The following is a 20,583-nucleotide window of genomic DNA, read 5'->3' on the forward strand; positions in this document are numbered from 1 at the left end:
CCAAAATATAACAACTGGCTTTTCGATGGCTTTCTTTTTTCGCAGCGGTAGGGGTGATGAAAATTTAATAAGATAGAGATCTTGAGCACCGCATGATCATTCTAATCGATTCTAAGAATGTATCTTTCCATGCCCAGGCTGGGTATGTTTATTTTTCTGCCGAGATGAGGCTAAAAATATTCTTGTGTACATTCTTAGATTACAGAGTACACGTATTGTACACGTATTTCAGCTAAATAAACTGGACGTGACCATGCATGAATTGAATTATCAAGTCAGGGGCGTAGCCAGGGGGGGGGGGGGTTCCAGGGATTCTGCAACCCCCCTTTTGGGTTATGAAAATGGATTTTATTTCAAGAGGAAAAAAGTATCGGAACCCCCCTTTCGAAATTCCGCGAGACGAGATTTTCGTTTTTGAAGAAGAACAAAAGAAAATCAATTTAAAAAGGCATCACATGCTATATCGCAGGTTACAATATTACAAGGGTGCATAAATTGGACGGATCATACGAGCCTCCCGTGCCTACTTCCAGCCTTGCTAGTTTCTCGAGAAGGAAACCCTTTACAAGCCGCTTTGCAGTACTATGCAGATGGCCTACCATTACCCCAGGTTTTTGATGTGGAACTTTTCCGTTGACGGGGAAAGTGGCTAAACGTGGATCAAGACCTACCCAGCAGTGCAGTTCAGGCATCAGAATGCAACCATGAATTCTCTCCAAACGTACATAAGTTGCTGCGTATCTTATGTACGTTGCCAATTACCTCTGCAGAACGTGAGCGATTGTTCAGTACATTATGGCGACTGAAACCTTATCTGAGGGCGACCATGACCAGTGAGCGAGAGTCTGGACTTGCGCTAATGAACATCCATTATGGTAGGCAAATTGACATTGATGCAACAATCGACATTTTTGCACGGAAGCATCCACGGCGCCTCCTTCTTTCTGATATCCTAGCTGAGGGAACGGTAAATCACAAGTCTACAGCATTTGATGACTGAGTATGTAATATGTTAATCAACTATTATATTATTCATTTTTAATTCTATTACGATCCATCTCTTCAGGAAGCGAGATTTAAAATCTCCTCTTAGAAATGCTAGCTACGTTTGGCCCTGAAATTATTTGAAATTTTGTGCTCAGAATCAAGGAAACGCCACTTCTGAAGACCCAAAATTCAAATATTTTCCGGGGAAGCATGCCCCCGGACCCCCCTAGCAAAGAGCGCCTCCGGCGCTCAATTGTCAATCGGGCAAGCGACATACATTAGGAACCCCTCTATGCAAAACGGCTGGCTACGCCCCTGCAAGTAGAACTACATGGTGTCTGTAACATGTTACATTGCGCAAGTTCTTTCATGGCTTTTATTTATATATACGTACTTTTTATCGTTTTGTTAGCTAGTTAGAATTAACCATAATTTTCGATGGTAAAACACGTGATTTCCCTGTATTTTATTTTCCATCAATCAGAGAAAAAATGATGTTCAGCCTTAATTGGCCTTCCGCCAATTTCAGCCTTAATATTCGTATGAATATTCTTTGGTACTGCAATACTACCGAGAATTCACTAGTTCCTAATCCAAACTAGCTAGCAGACGTCAACTTTTTCAACATGGTCAACATGGCTCTCCTAACACAAGAAGAAAGGAAGGACACCAAACTATGACCTAGAAATGCTAGATCTGTTTCACTCCGAAATAATACTGAAGAGTGAATAATCGTCCACAACATTTATTTGAAAAACTAGATCCACGCAACAGTTAAATCACTAAATTTGAATCCTATCCACACGAACTGAAAAATTTCAAGTCAAACCGAGAAATATCCTACTAGCGAGATTGACGGCCTCGTCAACCTGACACCAAAACCTCTACAATACAATCGAAACAGTCCAATATTTACAAGCGCATCTGAGTTACTGCTTAAAAGCGCCAAAAGTTGTGTCAAAGCCTGTTCAAGTTTCCATGTTGGTCAAGAGGTACCACTAAGGACCCTCTGCCTGGTGTACTCCCACACGAGAAGGGCCCCGCTAACGTGCACGTTAAGGGACCTAATGACCCCAACCTGCGGGATCTCAACGCACACGTCCAGCATCTGAATTAGCTCTACGGGTATTCCTTCCTTCTCGTTGCCAAGCAGCAAAAGCGACTTATGCGGGAACTGGTACCGAGTCAAGTTCACGCTATTGGCCGTCTGTTCAACGCCAACTAGCGCGTAACCCTCGTGGCGCATGTTCTCTAGGTAGGATTTCAGCTCGGACATGCGTACCTCTTCAAGGTTCATCCACTTTGCGGCGCTCACGCTAAGCGATTTGAACTGAACATCTTCAATCACGTGCGAATTGCTAAGAACCAATGTCTGAACACCAAAAATTTCGCACGTCCGACACAAACCGCCGAGATTTGGGGCCTTGTCGATGAGCGATGCGACTACGATCAGGTTTCCAGACGAGCTCTTCTGAAGGTTCGCCATTCGCTGCTCTTGCATTTCCGAAATCATTTCTTCATCAGGAGGAATCACTTTCCAGGGCATGATCTTCTTCTGTACGTCGCGGCTCTGTGGTCCACATAGATTTGTTTCGTTTACCGCCTCGCTTGATTGCACCGTGTCTGACCTGTTCAATACTTGGCCCGCTAATCTTCGACTGATTTGTTCTCCAATGCTTTCATCGCAGTTAACATAAACACCGTTTAAAATCTGAGCAAGACGTGTATCCTCGGGGTTGTACAGCGGTAATCCACGGAAGTCAGCCCCAGATGTCTCCCAAACGCGCATACCCAACGATCCCTGGCTCAAAAACTTGGGAGAAATCCACTCTTCGTCTGTAACCCCCGCCAGGCGAGGGAGGGTCTCAAACAGGGTTTGAATGGAAAAATCTCGGAAAGGATGACAATCTAGGAAGAAAACGTCTCCCAAAAGGCGCGTTTTCTGTCGCAAGCCGTCTTTGCTTGTCTCCAGGAAATATACGCACGACTGGATGATGCTGTGATTTGAGATAACGTCATGCAGATTTCGCCGTTGGCAGGTGAGCCACATCTTCTGTAACGCTACTTGAGCGTACGCTTGGACCTGAAGGAGAAGAGAAACAAGGCGGTAACTGCTCTGCTGTTCTCATTTACCTGGACGACAAGTGTAGTTTGTCTTTGGAAGTAAAATGCATTGACATGAAGCTCAAGACTTGAGCCGAGACTGGACTTATAATGACTTGGATCTCGGGGCTTCCCAGAATGCGTTGAGTCAACTCTCGTCAACTATCATCTCCTTGAGAAGTGACTAAACTGTAATCGGGCGGGGGGGGGGGGGGGGGAGGTGAGCGGGACTGAGCTAGGAGAAATCTGGTAGAGCTGGGGACGGGAAAGCTACTAGATGAAGAAGTCACACGAACAGTATTTTTGTTGTTGTTGTTCATTGAGATTGAAGAGTGGCAACGGAAAGAAAACGGACACAGGACCTAGAATTCTCAAACTCATTAATAATTCATCAAGTTTAAACAAAGTAAATAATGACCGTGACGGTGTTTGGATATTTGATCTAAATTAGCAGAGATTTTTAAGATTTTATTTCTTCGTTTTCTCTTTAGTTTTAGTTGCGACTGAGAAAATATATCAAACAGTCAAGACAGTGTTTAACCACATTACCAAACACCTCGAGGTTCATCGAAAATACTCCGCTACACGTCGCACTTGTGAGTTTGGAGATGTGGTCAAGAACGGTCTGTCTTGTTTGATATATTACTAGCACACCCCCTCCCGTCACTCCTACTGGCAAAATCGGCATCACGTCAAAAGGCCAAATTCCGCTCGAGATTTTACCACTGTATTTCCACCCCCTGGATGACATGCTCATCTATCTCAGTGTTGTCCCCAACAACAAAATTGACTTGTTCTCATTAATACGCCTTGGTGGAAAAAGGCATTGTGAGAATAAAGTGTCTTCCTCAGGAAAACAAAGCAATGATCGCGCACAGGCCTTGAACTCGGACCGCGTGATTCAGAGTCCAGCACGCTCACCATTACTTTTAGGCCACCGCGTTTTCTGCGTCACTCCTATTGAATGCAGTTAAATGCAAAATTCATCTAAGTTAAAAAGAAGGGAAGCTAGCATTCGCAGGAGGTCAGCAGTCCTTGGACGTTCGCGCAGGTGCAGAGTACTGCATTGTAGTAGCGTGTTCGAACGTGGAGGATTTCCGTGGAGCTTCGGTTTATTTTGTTCTCGATTTTTCTACCCCCACTCCCCTTTTCCACTGTTATTTCAGTGTGATGGGGGCCTGGATGACTGTATGTGGGGGCTCATGGCTAAGGCATGCGAGCGTTTCACTGTCCAGGAGCCCCCAGACATCCTGAGCACCCATCTTCCATACAGCTTGATGCAGTTGTTAATCAACATTTAAACAACAACTTATCACACATAGCCTACCGTAACATGCGGGGTCAACACCCAGGGAAGGATGACGGGAAAAGCCTGCTGGAAGTAGGCAGCCTGGGAATGAGGATCCGAGAACGAGAACTCTCCGACTAGCGCAGCGACTGTGATGAGTGACAACACGCTACCAGCGCGCCTGTCTGGGTCGTAAATGAGCTGTTGCCATAGTAACGGCTCCAGGCTTGGATACCTGAATGAACACAATTGCAGAACATATTTTAGTTAACCTCCAAAAAACACACATTGCCCATATTTTTTCTCAACATACCTTTCCTTGGGCTTAGTTTTGGAGGTCGAGAGGGCTTAGTTGCTATTTTCGTAATTTTTGCATGTAAAATGCTCGGATGTGTTTTCAAAAGGCAAAAAGCTGTTACTTTTGTTACGTTGCCGAGTTTGCTTCCGGTTCTTTACATTTCGTTGACAAAGCAAACTACTATTTAGCGTTATCCTTCCCCTGAACAACTGGGGCTAGCATAATAAGAAAGGTAATTTGCATTTTTTGACTAAAGACGACAGAATTGATCGTACAATTTAACCGCGCAATTTCTAACTCACAGGGGAAAAGAAAAACATTTTGAAACAGCAGGAGTTCAAAATAGTCGATAATAAATGACTGGAGGTTAAATCCAAGGGAAACGGCTTTAATTTCGAAATTAACGGTTTCGAATTAGCGGGTTCTAATTGGATAATTATGTGTTCATCCATTGCGTGGCTAATGCAGTGAACGTTTATTGCCTACTTGGGTAGTCCTCTCCCGGTTCTTATCTCACAGACATATATTAGCTCAGGCCTATAGGCAGCTGGACGCAGACGTTTCTGTTCTTAAGCCAGAAAAGTAACGACTGGATGTTAAACGAGATGTTTCGGAACACCTCGACCAGAGGGCTCACTCTCCTGTTTCCTTTGTCGTTGAGGATAGAGACTGATTGTGCCGCAGCAACAATCAAGACGCTCTGCCACTCCTCCCATCCAACATATTTTTTTTACCACCCAGATTCTGGCTGGTCGCGTGACCAGCCGCAACCAAGGTCCTTCTCCCCAACGACAAGGGAGACAAAGGAGGGAGAGGCTGAGATCAAAGCTGATTTGCGTACAGGTTGCAGTACGTCATGTTTACCTACCTTCCTAAAATGAGCACCATTGCCCACTGGAGGAAGTTCCTGACCGACACTTGATTTTCACTAACACTGGCGCGAAAGGTCTCTTCCAAGACTTCACCCGCAAACATCACTTCGGTGTCAGCCTTGAACAACTGAGAGAGCGCCACGAGGATCGCTTGCCACACTCGATGCTTTCTTCTGTGCGAATACGAGTTGATAGACGAACGCGGTTTTTCTTCTGTCAGCTCGTCAAGTTTAGTGATGAGTACGCGGACGACACGTTTCAGAAGTCTTGCGTCACGCTCGTTTTCTGGATTTAACGTCAGTAGCATGTTAATCGCGTTCACTCGCACACGCGTGTAATCGCGCAGTTCGTCCATGTACAAGGGGTTAATCTCGCGTTTCTCGCCAAGCATACGAATATACTCAAGCACATAATACGTAACACGTATTGTCTTCTTTACTCTGGGGCCAAAAACGCAAGCTTCGGTCAGGAAATCTAAGTGAACTTCTAAGCTTCGTTTACGATCTTCTTCGCTGATTTCATCAGCTGGATTCGGATCACTATTTTGGCAGTTTGCCCAAAATTCACAGCACGGTCCAATCACGTGATTCACAATTCCTGGACGATCTTCTCCCAGAGTCAACAACTCGCCCCAGTACTTGCGCACTATTGCAGTCATGGGGTGTTCCTCGGGCAGAACCAGAAGACAAGGATTAAAAAGCACTTTTGTCATCTCTCTCAAAGTTCCCCAGAACCAGATATGATCGCCCTTTTGCCGGTCTTGAAATGTCCACCACACAGATTCAAGAGCCTGTGAGCACAGCACGTCATCTGTCAGCAGCATTCGTGGGGTTAACAGGCGCACACATCTAATTACAGGTACCACCGAAAGGCCAGAACCCAAAGAGAGAGCTTCGAGAGCCGCGTCAGGGAGGGTTGCCAAAAAGGGCTCCAATTTGTCTCTCTGCTGTCTGCCCCCACTATCGGAGTACTCCTGCTCAAGCAGAAATTCGACACATCGCCACTGAGCTTCGATGAAGTCAGAAACCAGTCTTCCCCAACCTTTCTTCACTAACATGCTTGTCTCTGCTGAAGTATCTTCACGAGCCTCGCCTTGATACAGAAACCTGGGTTTTGGGAACTCGGAACTCAGATCAAATTCGGCCACCGTTTGTGACAGAGCCTGCACAAGGTGGATGGTGTGAAGGTTTGGTTTGGCTCTTAAAGCTGTGGAACACCAGGCGAGACACTTCATGGCCAACACAAAAGAACGCCAGTCGCTCAGAGTCAACTTCTGTCTGTCTGACTGCTTGTCCAGGACTACTGTACGGCTTCTTTGTACGAGATTTTCAATAAACTGGAAATACACCTCCAAACCATGAACGGAGTTCACAGTAACGGCCATAAACATGAACAGCTCTCCAGCGAGGTCAAGGAAAGCAGAGCTTCTGTCCACTGGAGAGAAGGTCGAAGGCGTAGTGCTGAGCTTCCTCAAAAGTAGCTCAAGAATGTCTGCGCCACTGGTCTTCAACAGCTCTTCCATGATTCCCATGCTGTTATCGATGCTCTGCGTTGCTGTGGCGATGCCATCTGATTTTTCATTCGAGTTTCCTTGAGAGGCCGTCGTGCTATTCATGTGGCGTAAGACGCCCGAAAGAATCCTGGCGGCTCTCTCTGTTCTACCTTCTGAGGCGTAGACATGTCCTGCAGCATGTTGAAGAACCTCCATAGTTTGTCGAAATAAGCCCTCTGTGAGCTGCCTACTCTCTGAGTTCTTTGAAAATTTGAGAGAAGAATCGCATGCGATGACGACTAACCTTACAACAGATTCCACTTCTGGGTCACCGGTTGATAACTCTAGTGAATCATCGTTAAGAAATACCTCCACGCATGCCCTGAGGTGCTCAAACAGCTCTGAGAAGCCCTTTTCAGCTAGACTCAAACCGGCTTTACCAGAATCTTCTTGGCCGACGGTGCCGTGAATCTGCCACACCCATTGAACTGTTGCTTCCCATAAAGCATTTCCTCGACATAAGTAATCATCCTCCGAGAGAAGAGAGAGGAAATGTCCAATGTTACTCCACGCCACGCGCCTGGGGTCTGTCAAATTGACAACCGCCTTCAGAAGAAAGCTCTGAATAGCAACTGACAAGTGCGGATCAAACGTTCTAAAGAGATGAAAGATCTCGCTAATGCTTCCTAATGCGTTAGAATCCCAAGCTTTGCAAAGTGGCAGACTCGCAAGCATCTGCGACATAAACACCAAAGGAACTTGCGAAAAATCTTGCTTGACAATGGAGGCTAACAGCCCTGTACAAAACGTTTGCCTGTCAGTGTCTGTGGGAAGGTTCTTGGCAAACTCTGTGAAAAATCTAACAACGGCAGCCCCTATTGGAGGAGGGTCTCCTCTGAGGCCATCATCTGCTCTGCCATAGATATTATACTCGCCAAGCATTCCCATCAGGGGGCCATAAAGGAACCACCAGTAACAGGTGTTCAGAAGTGGTGAGCCGCACAGGTCCATGTTGAGCAGGTCCAGGATGGCCCATCTACAGATGAACCTGGTATCATGTTGAGATGCCCTGTGGTACAGTGTAAAGAGCCATGAAATGTCCAGTAATGTTTCACCTGCAGAAGCAAAAATCACACAGGCCATCTTAAATACAAATGCTGTGTTAAGTGGGGACACTATAAATGAAGAAACAATTATTGTAAAATAGAGCTGAAAACTTATTAAAAATCTCAACTGGTTGGAGGCTGACTGACAATATCACAGTCCAAGTGAGTGTTTGAGAATCAATCTAAGAAATTCTCTGTAAAGAATACATCATGAGTGAAGCATTTATTTTTTACATAAAATCTGCATTAATGAGGATCTATTATACTGCAGTTTGGTGGTTTAAGCCAATTTTGAGAACATGATTGTGGGTACATTCACATTTACCTAGCATTTTGCAGTTAAGAAAATGATGGTGCAGTTGTAGGAAATCATAAATTTAGCTTGTGGTTTTCAGTTTTTTCATGTTTTTGTGGCAGTTATTTAAACAGAGAGCCCTCAAAACTTGTACTTTAACGCTTCATTATAAACATCTTCAGCAATCTTTGTGGTTGTAAACAGGCCATTAGACGTCCAAACTTTTTGCTCTAGCTAGTTCCCTAATGGAGTTAAAAACAATTCGTCCCGCTTTAAAATTGTAGCCTTTGTGAAGAGAAATACGATTATTGAGCTAACATATCATAAGAATTTGTCACATACTGTTAAAAGATCAGTTCATGATGATAATCGTCCTATCAGTAGTTGGGTAGTTTTGTTTTTTTAGGAGAAAATGAAAGTGGTCTGTGATTTCAAAGGAACAAAATATGGCAGTTTGCAAAATGCATGCCTCCCCCCCCCCCCCCCGACCCCTTCTATATATATAATGGACACTAATTGATGCTTACTATTAATACTTTTCTTTGTGGCACTGACTATGCTTGAAATCCGTGGTAGCACTGGTTTGATAAGATGTGCCTAAAAAAATGAAAAGGAAGTTGGAGCATCATGCAAACATTCATAGATAAATGACTTTATATTTACAAATGTTACTATAACCATTACCATATAAGAATATGTAATGTGCACCTATAGTAATATTATTAATTAAAAGTTAATTTCAAAATATAAAATGCCCAATCTAATCTAGCTTCCTGAAAATAGAAATGTACGTTATGTAAATTCAAAAAGTCCAGCTTGTTAGGAGTGCTGTGTGTTTCATTGACAGCAAATTAATGCCTCCAATAATGTTATATCTGTAGAAAATACGTTCCACAACTTTTTGCATTGGCTTGCCTTCAACCGGCCAATCAATATTATGTACAAGTTAGAAGTGAGAGAGGTGAGGCTGATAATTCTTGGGGAGTGAACATGGAAACTGACAAAATATCAGAAAGCTATGAAAAAGATGTCAAACATAAATCAAAAACCTTTTTTAAAGGTTGCCAATTTAAAAATTGGCAATGGTACTGCAAAGCACTATAAAAATTGTACCTGTTTTTCATCCAATGTTTCCATTAAAAGAACATAATCATGCCAGATACTCATAAGAGAGTCCTTTTTGTCACATGACCAGTAAAATATGCGACTTCCTTTCTCACTCAGCACTGATAAATCACATGGCTGTTTGTCCAGCAAATCCAATGCCCTTTTCAACAGGTACATGCTCCTTTTTCTTGTTAGAGGTTCATTTAACACAAGACCCTGCTGAATAATTTCCCAGAAGTCAGCTTGTTGAAACAGGCTGTAATTATCTGGGCTGAAGAAGAAATCTGCAAGTCCACAGAGAATGGCATAGGTCTGATTGAAGGTTCCAGTAGCTGAACCAGCAGCGTGACTTGGAGAAATCTGTTTCACCACATTCCAAACAGCCTGAAAGTGCATGATTGATGGCAAATTCATAAACAGGAATCCAGTTTATAGCTTTCTTAATTAAGACCAAACCCTGGAATGTCTGGTGTACATTCAGACACATTAAACTCTGAATCAGTCCTTTGTCAATAAGAGATCACAACATATCGCATGACCTTGCATCATGTTTGACCCTCAACCCATCTTATACTTCTTGGTAAATATTTTCTTTACCAATGCTCTCTGAACAAAATAAGATATCAATTCACACACTTAATTGCCCTGGTGAAGAAAAAATTGACCCAGAAGGATATATAGCATTGCTATCCAACAAAGCAAATATATTTTTTTTTGCAAAGTTTTTTTTTCCCAGAAAACAATAAGAATGTTGAGAGTGATACTGGCTGTATATTATTACAAAGTAGAATAAGAGTACCATAAGGGTTCAATTTAGCAGCCGGGGTGCTTATTTACCTTTGGTACCTCAAGGGAGGGCGCTTATTTGAGACAGGGCACTTATTTGAGACAGGGCGCTCGGTAATTCTTTTTTGAGAAACAACCAAATGTTCAAAACAAACATTAACATGGTATTTATTAAAAAAGGAACAATAACAGAAACTGTTAGTATCAGTAACAAATATACAGTAAATGTTCAGTTCACGTTTGAAGGAATTATGCACTCACATGGACATAATAGTGGAGAAACTCAGATGAGGACCACTGTTTTTGTAATGAGGCATAACATATGTGAGCAATTAAGGAAGATGAACCTCTGTTCCCTTTATATGTACTCTGATGGCACTATAATATTATAATATTAGCAAGAATAGGGGTGCTTATAAGAATTGCCACGCTTATTGCAATAGGGGCACTTTATTGAAATAGGGGCCCTTATTAACGAAAACACATTCGAAGCTGGGGGCGCTTATCTGAAAAGGGGCACTTATTGGAAGGAGAGCACTAAATAGAATCATCATGGTAGTTACAAGATTGTACAAGATCATTGGGTATTTCATCATCAAATAAAAAAAATAGGATAATATATCTGATTTACCACTTTGGATAGCAAATGCCAGGTCTAAAAATGGGTTTGGAAAATGAAGTAAATTGGTTTGAAATACATAAGGATTTCTACGCCAAAGATACACCAAGGCTTTTTAAATTCCACACCAATGATTGTCACTAACAATTAGTGGCTTGGCTGTGAAACACAAAACCTCTGGCACCCAGAGTACCAAGCGCCTGGCAAGCGGCCAAAGTCCCATGCTGCTTTTCTCAAATAATCCCAATTTTCTTCAATATTATGTTCACTGGGAAACTTTGGACTCAGACGGATCGTATAGATACCCATTATTGCCAGATACAGTATTCAATAAGGGATAAATTGGGGGAGAAAAGGAGAAGTCAAGAAGCCATAGTTATCATGCCAAGTCGCCTCACATAGTTTAATAAGCGTTTATACTCTAGTACCAGTAAATGTAATGTGCAGTCCACTATATGTCAAAAACTCCAATCACATGCCAGTACGCTGCAAAATTTTAAAGGCCTTGCCGAAGTTCTTTGGCATATAATCTACTCTGAATGCAACCTGGCATAAGGGCGGAGTTTTGTGAACTGGGCAGCACATCCCTACTCCGTACTTAAAACTCCACAGAGTCTCCCTTATCCCTAGATACTCCATAACGGTTACAACTCACCTCACATCGTTCTGTTCTCTTGTATTCCAAAAACTTTGGCAACACAAGACCAGTAACTTTACCGCACAAGCTCTCAGTTGTGTGGGGTAGAATATTTAACAGCTCGAGGAACAGTTTATCTCCAGTTTCTCCAGATATAACATTGGTACTATGAGAAGAATTAAGGCAATCTGATCGGACAAGATTTCCGATGAGATCCAAAGTTACCGAGGCGTCATGCGCGTTATCTTCCGTGGCACTCGTCTCCACAACGTATCTTCTCAGAACCTGCAAGGATTTCTCACAAATTTCTGAAAGCAAAGTAGTCGGAAACAGCGAACAGCAGAAGGCCACAATATCGTAGCAGAGATGAAGCTTTTTTCGATTGTTTCCAGACAGCTGCCTATCCTTACTGAGCGAAGAAACATACACAATAGGCCAACATATTTCCTTCAAAACCACGCTAGCCAAATCTTCGGTAAAGTTTTTTGATTTTTCAAGCTCCGATAACACTAATTTGAGCGATTCTAAGAAATTTGTATCGAGAGCAAGATCTTTCCGCTCTACAAAGCGTTTAAGAACAGCCAAGATCTGGGAGTGATCAGAATTCTCACAGATGAATCGGAGTAGATCCGCCATTTTTCCACACGAGGTCAAAAAATGCAACAGGCAACATTTTCGGCCGGGAAGAGCGCCGAGTGGACTAGGACTAGACAACTATCGACTAACCTAAAACCTCTACCCCTACGCCGACCCCTAATATATTTTAACACCCAGCCCCTAGCTCTGCGGTTGGTAGAGTGAAAATAACACGACATTCCATTGGTTAATGGTGTCAGTGGGAACCAATCATAACCCGCCAATTAGCTTGGCGCGAATCGAATGAAAAATAGCGCGCAATCATTGCCAACTACTCATATTTTGCACTGTTGATCGAAGCGCTCTCTCTTTGTGCAAGACAGGAAGTAGTCTCTTTTTCTTGTTTGCCGCGAAATGGGTCAGTTTTTGTCCACAACGCTTACAACACTCGTTTATGCTCACCCTGAATGCCAGGAGAAGGTATTGTACTTCAAAAAGCTCAGCGATCGGGCGACAACTCCATGCCGAGGCTCAGAATTGGCTGCAGGGTACGACTTGTACAGCGCGGAAAACGTGACCATCCCCAAGCAAGGAAAGGCTTTAGTGAAGACAGACATCGCTATAGCGCTACCTGAAGGATGCTATGGACGAGTGGCACCGAGGTAATTAACAATGCAGGGTTACTGTTTCTAGAATATAGGTCTCGCTTTGAGCACATTACTCGCAATTGTCGATCGAGCACATGATACGCATAGTGTACACTTTTTCTCTATTGTTGATTCAATAAGCTTATTCGCAGACAAGCGTTAAGGGGTTATGACCAATATTCATTCCTTTAGAGATTCTACTCACTGCATTCAAAGAAACCAGAAAACAAGAAGCCTTTCGTATTGGCGGGAATTGGACTCTGCACGGTGTAATCAAATGCCCTTTTCACGACCTTGTCACGTGACTTTGTCAATCATAAAGAAATGGTCGTGGTACAAAATGTATTCCAGAAATAGAAAGAGCTTGATAAAATCAGGAAGATTTCTTATTTGAAAGCCACTGACATTAAAGTGTGAGACACTTTACTCTCATACAATCTCTTTCATCTGAAATGTAAATGGATACTAGCAAACTATTCAACAAACCAGGTAAATGCTGGGGATCTCCTTCAGGGAGTAAAACAATGATCCTGGGCACTCTACTTTCTATTGTGAAAGGAATACACGTGTTTTAACATGACCATTTCACACTTTTTAGATCTAGTCTCTCTTGGAAGCATCACATTGATGTTGGGGCAGGTGTTGTTGACCGGGATTACCGCGGAAATGTTGGCGTGGTCCTTTTCAACTTGTCAAAAACTGATTATGAAGTCCTTCAAGGAGATCGCATTGCTCAACTTATAGTTGAGAGAATAAGCACACCACCTCTTGTTGAGGTTGAGGTGAGAAATTCTGTCACTGTTTGGTTTCATACCACATTTTAACATTTTCACAGCAAAGATATTAGTTTGGTTATCAATAGAAAATGTTGACACATATTTTGGAAAGAACTCATCTTCCAGGGGAGTAAAACAAAAATGTTAAATGAAGAAATGAAAATATTCAGGGCTTCATTGGGAGGTAGACTCCTAACTTCCACCAACTAAGCTACACATTAGAAACGGGCAGTAGATGTATTGACCGAATGGTTAGTGCACTGCTACCCCAGATGGCGCATCGCAGGTTGAGCCCTGGCCCAGGTAAGGAAGAAAGTTCACAGTACCTCTCTCGAACCAGATGTATCAATGGGGACTAGTGAATTTAATGTTAGGGGAGTAACCCTGTGATGGACTAGTATCCCATGGCCCACGGGGGAGTAGAAATACATTCTCCCATGGAAATCTAAAGAAATTTGAATTTCTTTCACAAAAAGTACATTGATTTTAGTTTATTTAACTTAATATGTTAAAAACACTTTTTCTTAATCAGGAACTAGATGATACAGCACGTGGAACAGCAGGCTATGGATCTACTGGAAAATAGGCAGTTATTAGTTAAATAGTTATTTAGACTTATTGCTACAGAGGAGGGAAGAAGACACCCATGCGGAAAGGTTGGCGATCTTACTTGGAAATTTTGAATTAAACCCCTAAAGGAGACCAATCTGGGTGTTTTGGCTAGAACCTTACTTGACCCCTTAAAGATATCACTGAAAACAGAAATGACAGCCTTTTTTATTATTTCTTCAAGTGTACCCTAAAAGATACCTTGATGGCTAAAAAGAAAGGAGTTTCATCTTGAACACCCTAAGTGAGACAGAAACTCGTAATTTACAACTGTAAGCAAGACAATGAGCATCCCCAACCTTTTCATATGGGAGTCCACCTCCCCCTCTCCCCACCCCCAGGCATTGCTTGGACCAAGATTTTCTGACCAACATCTCTACATTCCTCAAAGGTTATGTTCGTTCCAAAACAGCAATCTTTATCAAAAAGATTGCTTGAAGAAACTTCGCTGATAAAGAAAGCCCTCAGACTACTTCATTTATGTGTGTGAGAATTGCTGAATTTATCCGTAAGGCAAACAGTTTGGGAAGAAAGTTAGCTGCCATCTGGGTGACTTCCTCATTAACCACTTTTGCTTGTGAATTGTGACATAGATGTACAACAGTTCAATATTTGTCTGGCTTTTGTGTCTATAAGAAAAACAATTCTGTTTCTTTCCTTCCAGCCAATAAAGTTACATCAGACAATTTCACTGACATGAAATTTCATTTGTTATCAGTTATTCCCTTGAGATTATAAAGAAAGACTACTCCATTTGTTAGTACAAGAACTGTTGAATTTATCAATAAGGCCAACAGGTTGGGAGGAAAGTTAGTTGCAGTTGGGGTGACTTCCTCATGAACCATTTTTTCCAGTGAATTGTATAGTTCAATATTTGCCTGGCTTTTTGTATTTAAGACAAAAACATGTGTTTCTTTCCTTCCCACTGTTAAAGTTGCATTAGAATTTTGTTGTGATGAAATAACATTTGTTATCAGTTGTGCCATTCAGATTAAACCATGTTTGAGAGTTTGCTATTCGTTGGTCTTTTCACTTAGCTCTTATTAACCAAGCTGAAGGTCCGTATGGGAGAATCTTGACCGAGGTCGTGAGTACAGACCGAGGTCAAGATTCTCCCATACAGACCGACTTAGTTCGGTTAATAAGATGTTTATTATATGGCAAAGAAGAAAACTTTAATCCTTTTAATGTAACTGGTTTGCTGACATTCCGCTTGCGAACGGCAATGAGCTTAACTTAAACCTGCCGAAATTTGCTCGTCCTCTTTACTTTTTTTTGTCATCAGGCTTTTTGGCACTTCCATAAATAATTGAGAAGAAAATAAAAGAAAATGGTGAACATTTTTGTATTTTAGTTTGCTACTTTGTCAACCCAAAAAGAAACCGGTCTAGATGCCGGTCTAGATGGGAAAATCTAGACCACGGTCAATATTGATTTCAGCCAATCAAATTCGTGAATTCGGTAGTTCCCAGTCCTTGTGAGACACAGCCATATAATAATATGGAATAATATTACAGTGTGAAAATGAGGAGTTTAGTGATCTTTTTTTGTGTGTTCTTTGTGATTCATATAAAGAGGGACTCAAGAAACAAAACTGGACTCATTTGAAACAAGAAAAAGACAACTTGGAAATGGCCTGTGATTGAAATGCAAAATTGCTTCCAGTAATAATTTCATCCGCAAATGAGTTCACTGATAAAAGGTCTGTAACAAATAAAAGCCAAAGGCTCGCTCAGCATTTTCTATGAGATTGTTGCTCTGTGTGATAATAGCAGCAGACGTGAGCAGACATCCTATGCTTTACTTGGGATGTTACTAAGACCAGGAACCAGGTATGGGAGTCTGGAGACGAGTTGTCGATGGCCAACCTCATTCCCAGGATCTCATCTTACTGGGAACGAGGTTGGCCGATGGCACTACCGGGATAATGTCAGCCAATAAGTCTAAGCTCGTCCTTTCAAACTGCTAGGTCAGTTTAGCTGATTGTAAGACCCTGACAGACCCGTGAATATAACTGCTCAGGTTGTGGGAGTAGTTGTAATAACGAAGTCCAATCCTTGAAGGTTCTTGACCTCTCCTTTCCTCCGGATGGGAGGAGCGGTGGTTAATCCCTTAATGGCCTATGCAGGGAAGCTCTGCCTGAAAGGGATACCTTTTTCAAGTTTCAGGTATATAAAATGGCAGAGATTTCATAAGTTGAGGTATATATGAAGGGTGGGGATATCTGTCCTTTTGCTATTTTGAGGGGACTTTCATTAAAACATTTCGAACAGATGCACTGTATAGCTGGATCATTTGATTTATTAAGGAATACATGAAAATGACAAGAAGATTTCTTTTTTTGGTGATTTTATTCATAATACAGACCGGTTATGAAAGCATGTAAAAGGGATACCATTTTTCAATTAAAGGTATACGAAAGAGGTACCTTTTCTGTCGGAATGGTATACAAAGGGGTAAGGGGTTGGACTTCGGGGCGGAACCTCCCCGTATAAAACTTTGTAGAGTACTCCCCCCGACATATATAGGGGATAGTATTGCGTTCAGGTGGGAGAATAGAGAGTCCTGGAGGACAACTAGCACTTGGCACACGCTCATAACGCTGTCATTTTCGCCGCAAACGAGGAAAACCACATGTGGCAGCTGTTTAAGGCCCTGTCTACACTACGCCGAAGGAATTTGAAAACGGAGCTTTATTTCTCCGGTTAGGCCTTTCGTCCAGACTAATCCGTCACGAAAACGGAGCTTCTCACGAGCACTCTTCGCACCGAAAGAATTTGAAAACGACGGCTTTGCGTTAAAGTGTAGACGGAAAATATTTTAAAAACGGAGCTTTTTGAAAAGGATAACGTCACGATAATCATGTGATTTCCCTGCCCGAGTTTTCCTCAAACACAAATACAAAATGACCGCTGATTGTTGCGTTTTCAAATTCCTCCGGCGTAGTGAGGACGGAAAACATTTGATGCGTTTTCAGAGTAAAACCTCCGTTTTCAAATTCCTCCGGCGTAGCGTGGACGGACAACATTTGATGCGTTCTAACGTGTCACGTGGCTGAATATGCCCAGCTAAAACTGGCAATACTATCATGTGATGCATTTTTTCCTTCCTTTTCATTGGCCGAGAGTCCATTACGTAACCTGCAAATAACTGCCTACAAATGATGCTCTGCTCATGCGTAGTACCGTGTAAGTGTATTTTGCTGCAGATCATTCTCGTCCCCAGAGCCTCCTTTTCTTTTGGTCACTTAGTCGGAGAAACGGACATTTTAAGACGAGTAGCACTGGGGACGAGAATGGCTGCAGATAACATTCTGCTCATGCGTAATTCTAACCACGCTCTTGGGTGAAAAATGGCGGACTGTTTTTCTAGAACTCTGAGCTGTCAGAGAGTGATTTAAATATGAAACGACGAACCTGGTGACATCACGAGCCAGAGCTAACCGGAAGCTCAAAAATTCGCCAGGTCTGGCTGCTATGGGGTGACGTCATTTATCTGTTAGGTTGCTGTCATCGCAAGACTTTTGCGGTTCTATTCAAGAAATGAAACAATTATTGAACACTTCGGTAAATAATTGATCTGCTCCCCACGAACAAATCACGACTATTTTGCTAGACCTCGTCCAATAATTGCAAAAATATTCGTGTTATATTCTCCAATTTCCAAATCCTGTTCCTCAAAGCTCAGAGTTTACTTCAAGCTTCGCTCTCTGAAAACTGTTCGGAAAAGATGTCCGTGGACAAATATCCGAACGTATTGTCGCGCCAAATCGAGGCTATTTTTTACATTTCAACAACTTTCGTATTTTTTCTTATAAACGAAAAACCACCTCCATGAATCAATTTATTCTGCCAAAGTTAGGAACCCGTTGCAAAGTTATGAAAATATTGGACCACAAACTTTCCATGTGGAACGCTGCCCTCACAACAATTTCATGAGATCCGTTTACCGACTTTACCGGAAGAAGACATTTACTGGCCTCTACACTAATTCAGACTCATGTATATATCTTACAAAATCATTCTCGTCAGCACGCTTGCCTATCGGTTTTTTTTGCAGAATTTGCCCCTCGCCACTATCGCTGCAAGCCGATCTTAAAATCTCAGAAAGCCGTTTCTGCTGCAAAATGGTTACCCTCAAAGTATGACTACGTGCAAGTCAACGATGTATTAGACAAAGATAAAAAACAAGCCAACCAATCCTCTTCCTACAGTTCCTAAAAAAAAGAGACATCATTCATTATTCGGATACCTTACTTAGTGCTACTTGGGTCATACAGGTCTTCACAGCGACCAAGTCACAAAACGTCTGAAATCCTGTGAGTACAACTTCTACTCTTTCGTACACGTCAAGATCATATTACCATGCATGAGAACAGGGCGGGTTTAACACACAAAATAATACACCGTGTACAGTAATTGTAGGGTACGGGTGTATGGAAGGGTAGCCTGTACAATTATTCAGAGCTACTGACCACTGCCAAGTCAGTGATATTTATGTAATTAGGCTAACTTGCGATCAGGCGTTTTCTTTTTTCCTGGTTAGAATATAAGGGAGGGTGGGTATGATCGCAGGTTATATTTTTGCCAAACCTGAACGACAATTAAGCTAACCAGGGGCTCGTTCCTCGAAAGCCCCGGAAACTTTTCGGGCCCGTAAAGCCATTTTCAGTCCATCTGTGTCTAAAAACGGAGAAGTGTATTCACCTGAAACTTCTTGTATGAAGGAAACTTCTCTTCATATTAAGAATATGTGAATAAAGCAGCTCTGTAATCGTAAGGTTCGAGATTTTGCTATGACTTTACGGGCCCGAAAAGTTTCCGGGGCTTTCAAGAAACGGGCCCCTGAGCGTTATTTATGCTAACTAACCGTGGTGTCATTTCGCCTTTTCTTATCTTACTGACACGCCATCCAGAACACACGCCGTATCGATTTGTCTCCCTATACAAGGATCGCCTTATTAAACCGTTCCCAGATGTCCAAAGCAATCTACCAAGCCGGTTGCTGGAACTAAAATGAAATTTACATTAGCACAACAAAACGAAAACTCCATGAAAGAGAAAATGACCATTTCAAAGACTTCGCTAAAAGTGACCATTCATCCGGGAGTCAGCCATTGCTGATTATGTTAAAACAACTGATTACAGCTTAAAATAGCGTCATTTTGACTTTTTAGTGTCTGGCAAAACTGACTTTCATTGGAAAATTAGGGATTCATCCAAGAGCAAAGGTCTTCTCTGAGTATAATATAACCTCAGCAGCGAGAAGCTGCTGTTTTATTAACTGTAACTTCTCATGAAGTACATTCGGGTTTAAGAACGGTGCCCACTTTTGTTAGTGCGCACACGTTCTGCGCATCACGCAAACCATGGTTGAAGCGCCACGCGCGCTGGGGTTGACATTGACGCAATCTTATCAACTACGCTACAATGCAAGTACATGACTAAAATGAAAGCAAAATTTTCCTACTGTGACCAGGTCAAGTAAAATGGACCTGTACTTAAACCAGGAACACCAGAATAGTAGCATATCACTAACCACTAACTGTTAACATCTTCCAGCTGAAAAACTAGCTGTTTGCTGTCCAAAATTATACTGTAAACATGTACCTGCAGATGGCGTAGGGCGCTCGTAAAACATGTGCAAGATACGCAAATGTTTTACGTAATAGGGGGTGACAGAAAAAAAATGTAACGGGCACCGTAAAAGTTTTCAAAAAAGATCAATATCTGAAAAAAACACGTGGTTACCCCTTCATTTTATGTTATGAAATGGAAGTGGCGAGCCAATTCAACACGTGATTAGTTTCTGGTTGTGAGCAAAAGATATATATAGACTGTATTTTAGCTGAACCAGAGGAAAGCTGTCAGAGACGCTAAACTTAGAGCTTTGTCGCAACGATTTTGTCGTTAAAAACATATCAAAAATGATAAGTTAATAAAGATGGTGAATTTTAAGCTCGGTAATGAAATGTGAAAGTGAATTAATCAACATGACACGAGCGTGGGACAAAGAAACATTCTGAGTCTCCGACAGGAATCGAACCCATGACCTCCCGAACACCGCGCGGGCGCTCTATCCACTGAGCTACGAGAACTCGTGGAGAGCAAGGTCATTTAACTGAGTTCATATATGACAGGTTACCGAGCTTAAAATTCACCATCTTTATTAACTTATCACTACTCACGATGACTTCGATAGCGTTGATCCTGTGCCTTCTTTCGAGTGTTGCGCAATATTGCGAACCGGTTTCGAGTGTCGAGGAAGCTTATCGTGGACTATAGCGGATACTGAAGTTGTTTATTTAAAGTTCGAAGTCAGTGTTAATGGCATTTAAAAACCTTGTAGACATGTCTTCACGAATGTGTACGACTTTTCGAGGCAG

General features: G+C 42.2%; 2 protein-coding genes across 2 annotated transcripts; one reads left to right on the forward strand and one right to left on the reverse strand.

Moving 5' to 3' along the window:
* Positions 1-1,345: 1,345 nt before the first annotated feature.
* Positions 1,346-12,313, reverse strand: LOC110047080 (tRNA (guanosine(18)-2'-O)-methyltransferase TARBP1-like). The gene is made up of 6 exons (XM_089273617.1): positions 11,609-12,313; positions 9,555-9,932; positions 8,969-9,038; positions 5,545-8,155; positions 4,418-4,613; positions 1,346-3,070 (listed from the first exon to the last, which is right to left on the reverse strand). Exons 1-6 carry the CDS (start codon positions 12,224-12,226, stop codon positions 1,973-1,975), a joined length of 4,971 nt encoding a protein of 1,656 aa, XP_089129743.1. The 5' UTR covers positions 12,227-12,313; the 3' UTR covers positions 1,346-1,972.
* Positions 12,314-12,489: 176 nt separating this feature from the next.
* LOC149118839 (uncharacterized) lies at positions 12,490-15,210 on the forward strand. The gene is made up of 3 exons (XM_089273655.1): positions 12,490-12,828; positions 13,412-13,595; positions 14,122-15,210. Exons 1-3 carry the CDS (start codon positions 12,581-12,583, stop codon positions 14,173-14,175), a joined length of 486 nt encoding a protein of 161 aa, XP_089129781.1. The 5' UTR covers positions 12,490-12,580; the 3' UTR covers positions 14,176-15,210.
* Positions 15,211-20,583: the final 5,373 nt, after the last annotated feature.

This window comes from Orbicella faveolata, unplaced genomic scaffold (genome assembly GCF_042242905.1).
Source record: "Orbicella faveolata isolate gen_17 unplaced genomic scaffold, um_ofav_v1 contig_1, whole genome shotgun sequence".
Classification (NCBI taxonomy): Eukaryota; Metazoa; Cnidaria; class Anthozoa; order Scleractinia; family Merulinidae; genus Orbicella; species Orbicella faveolata.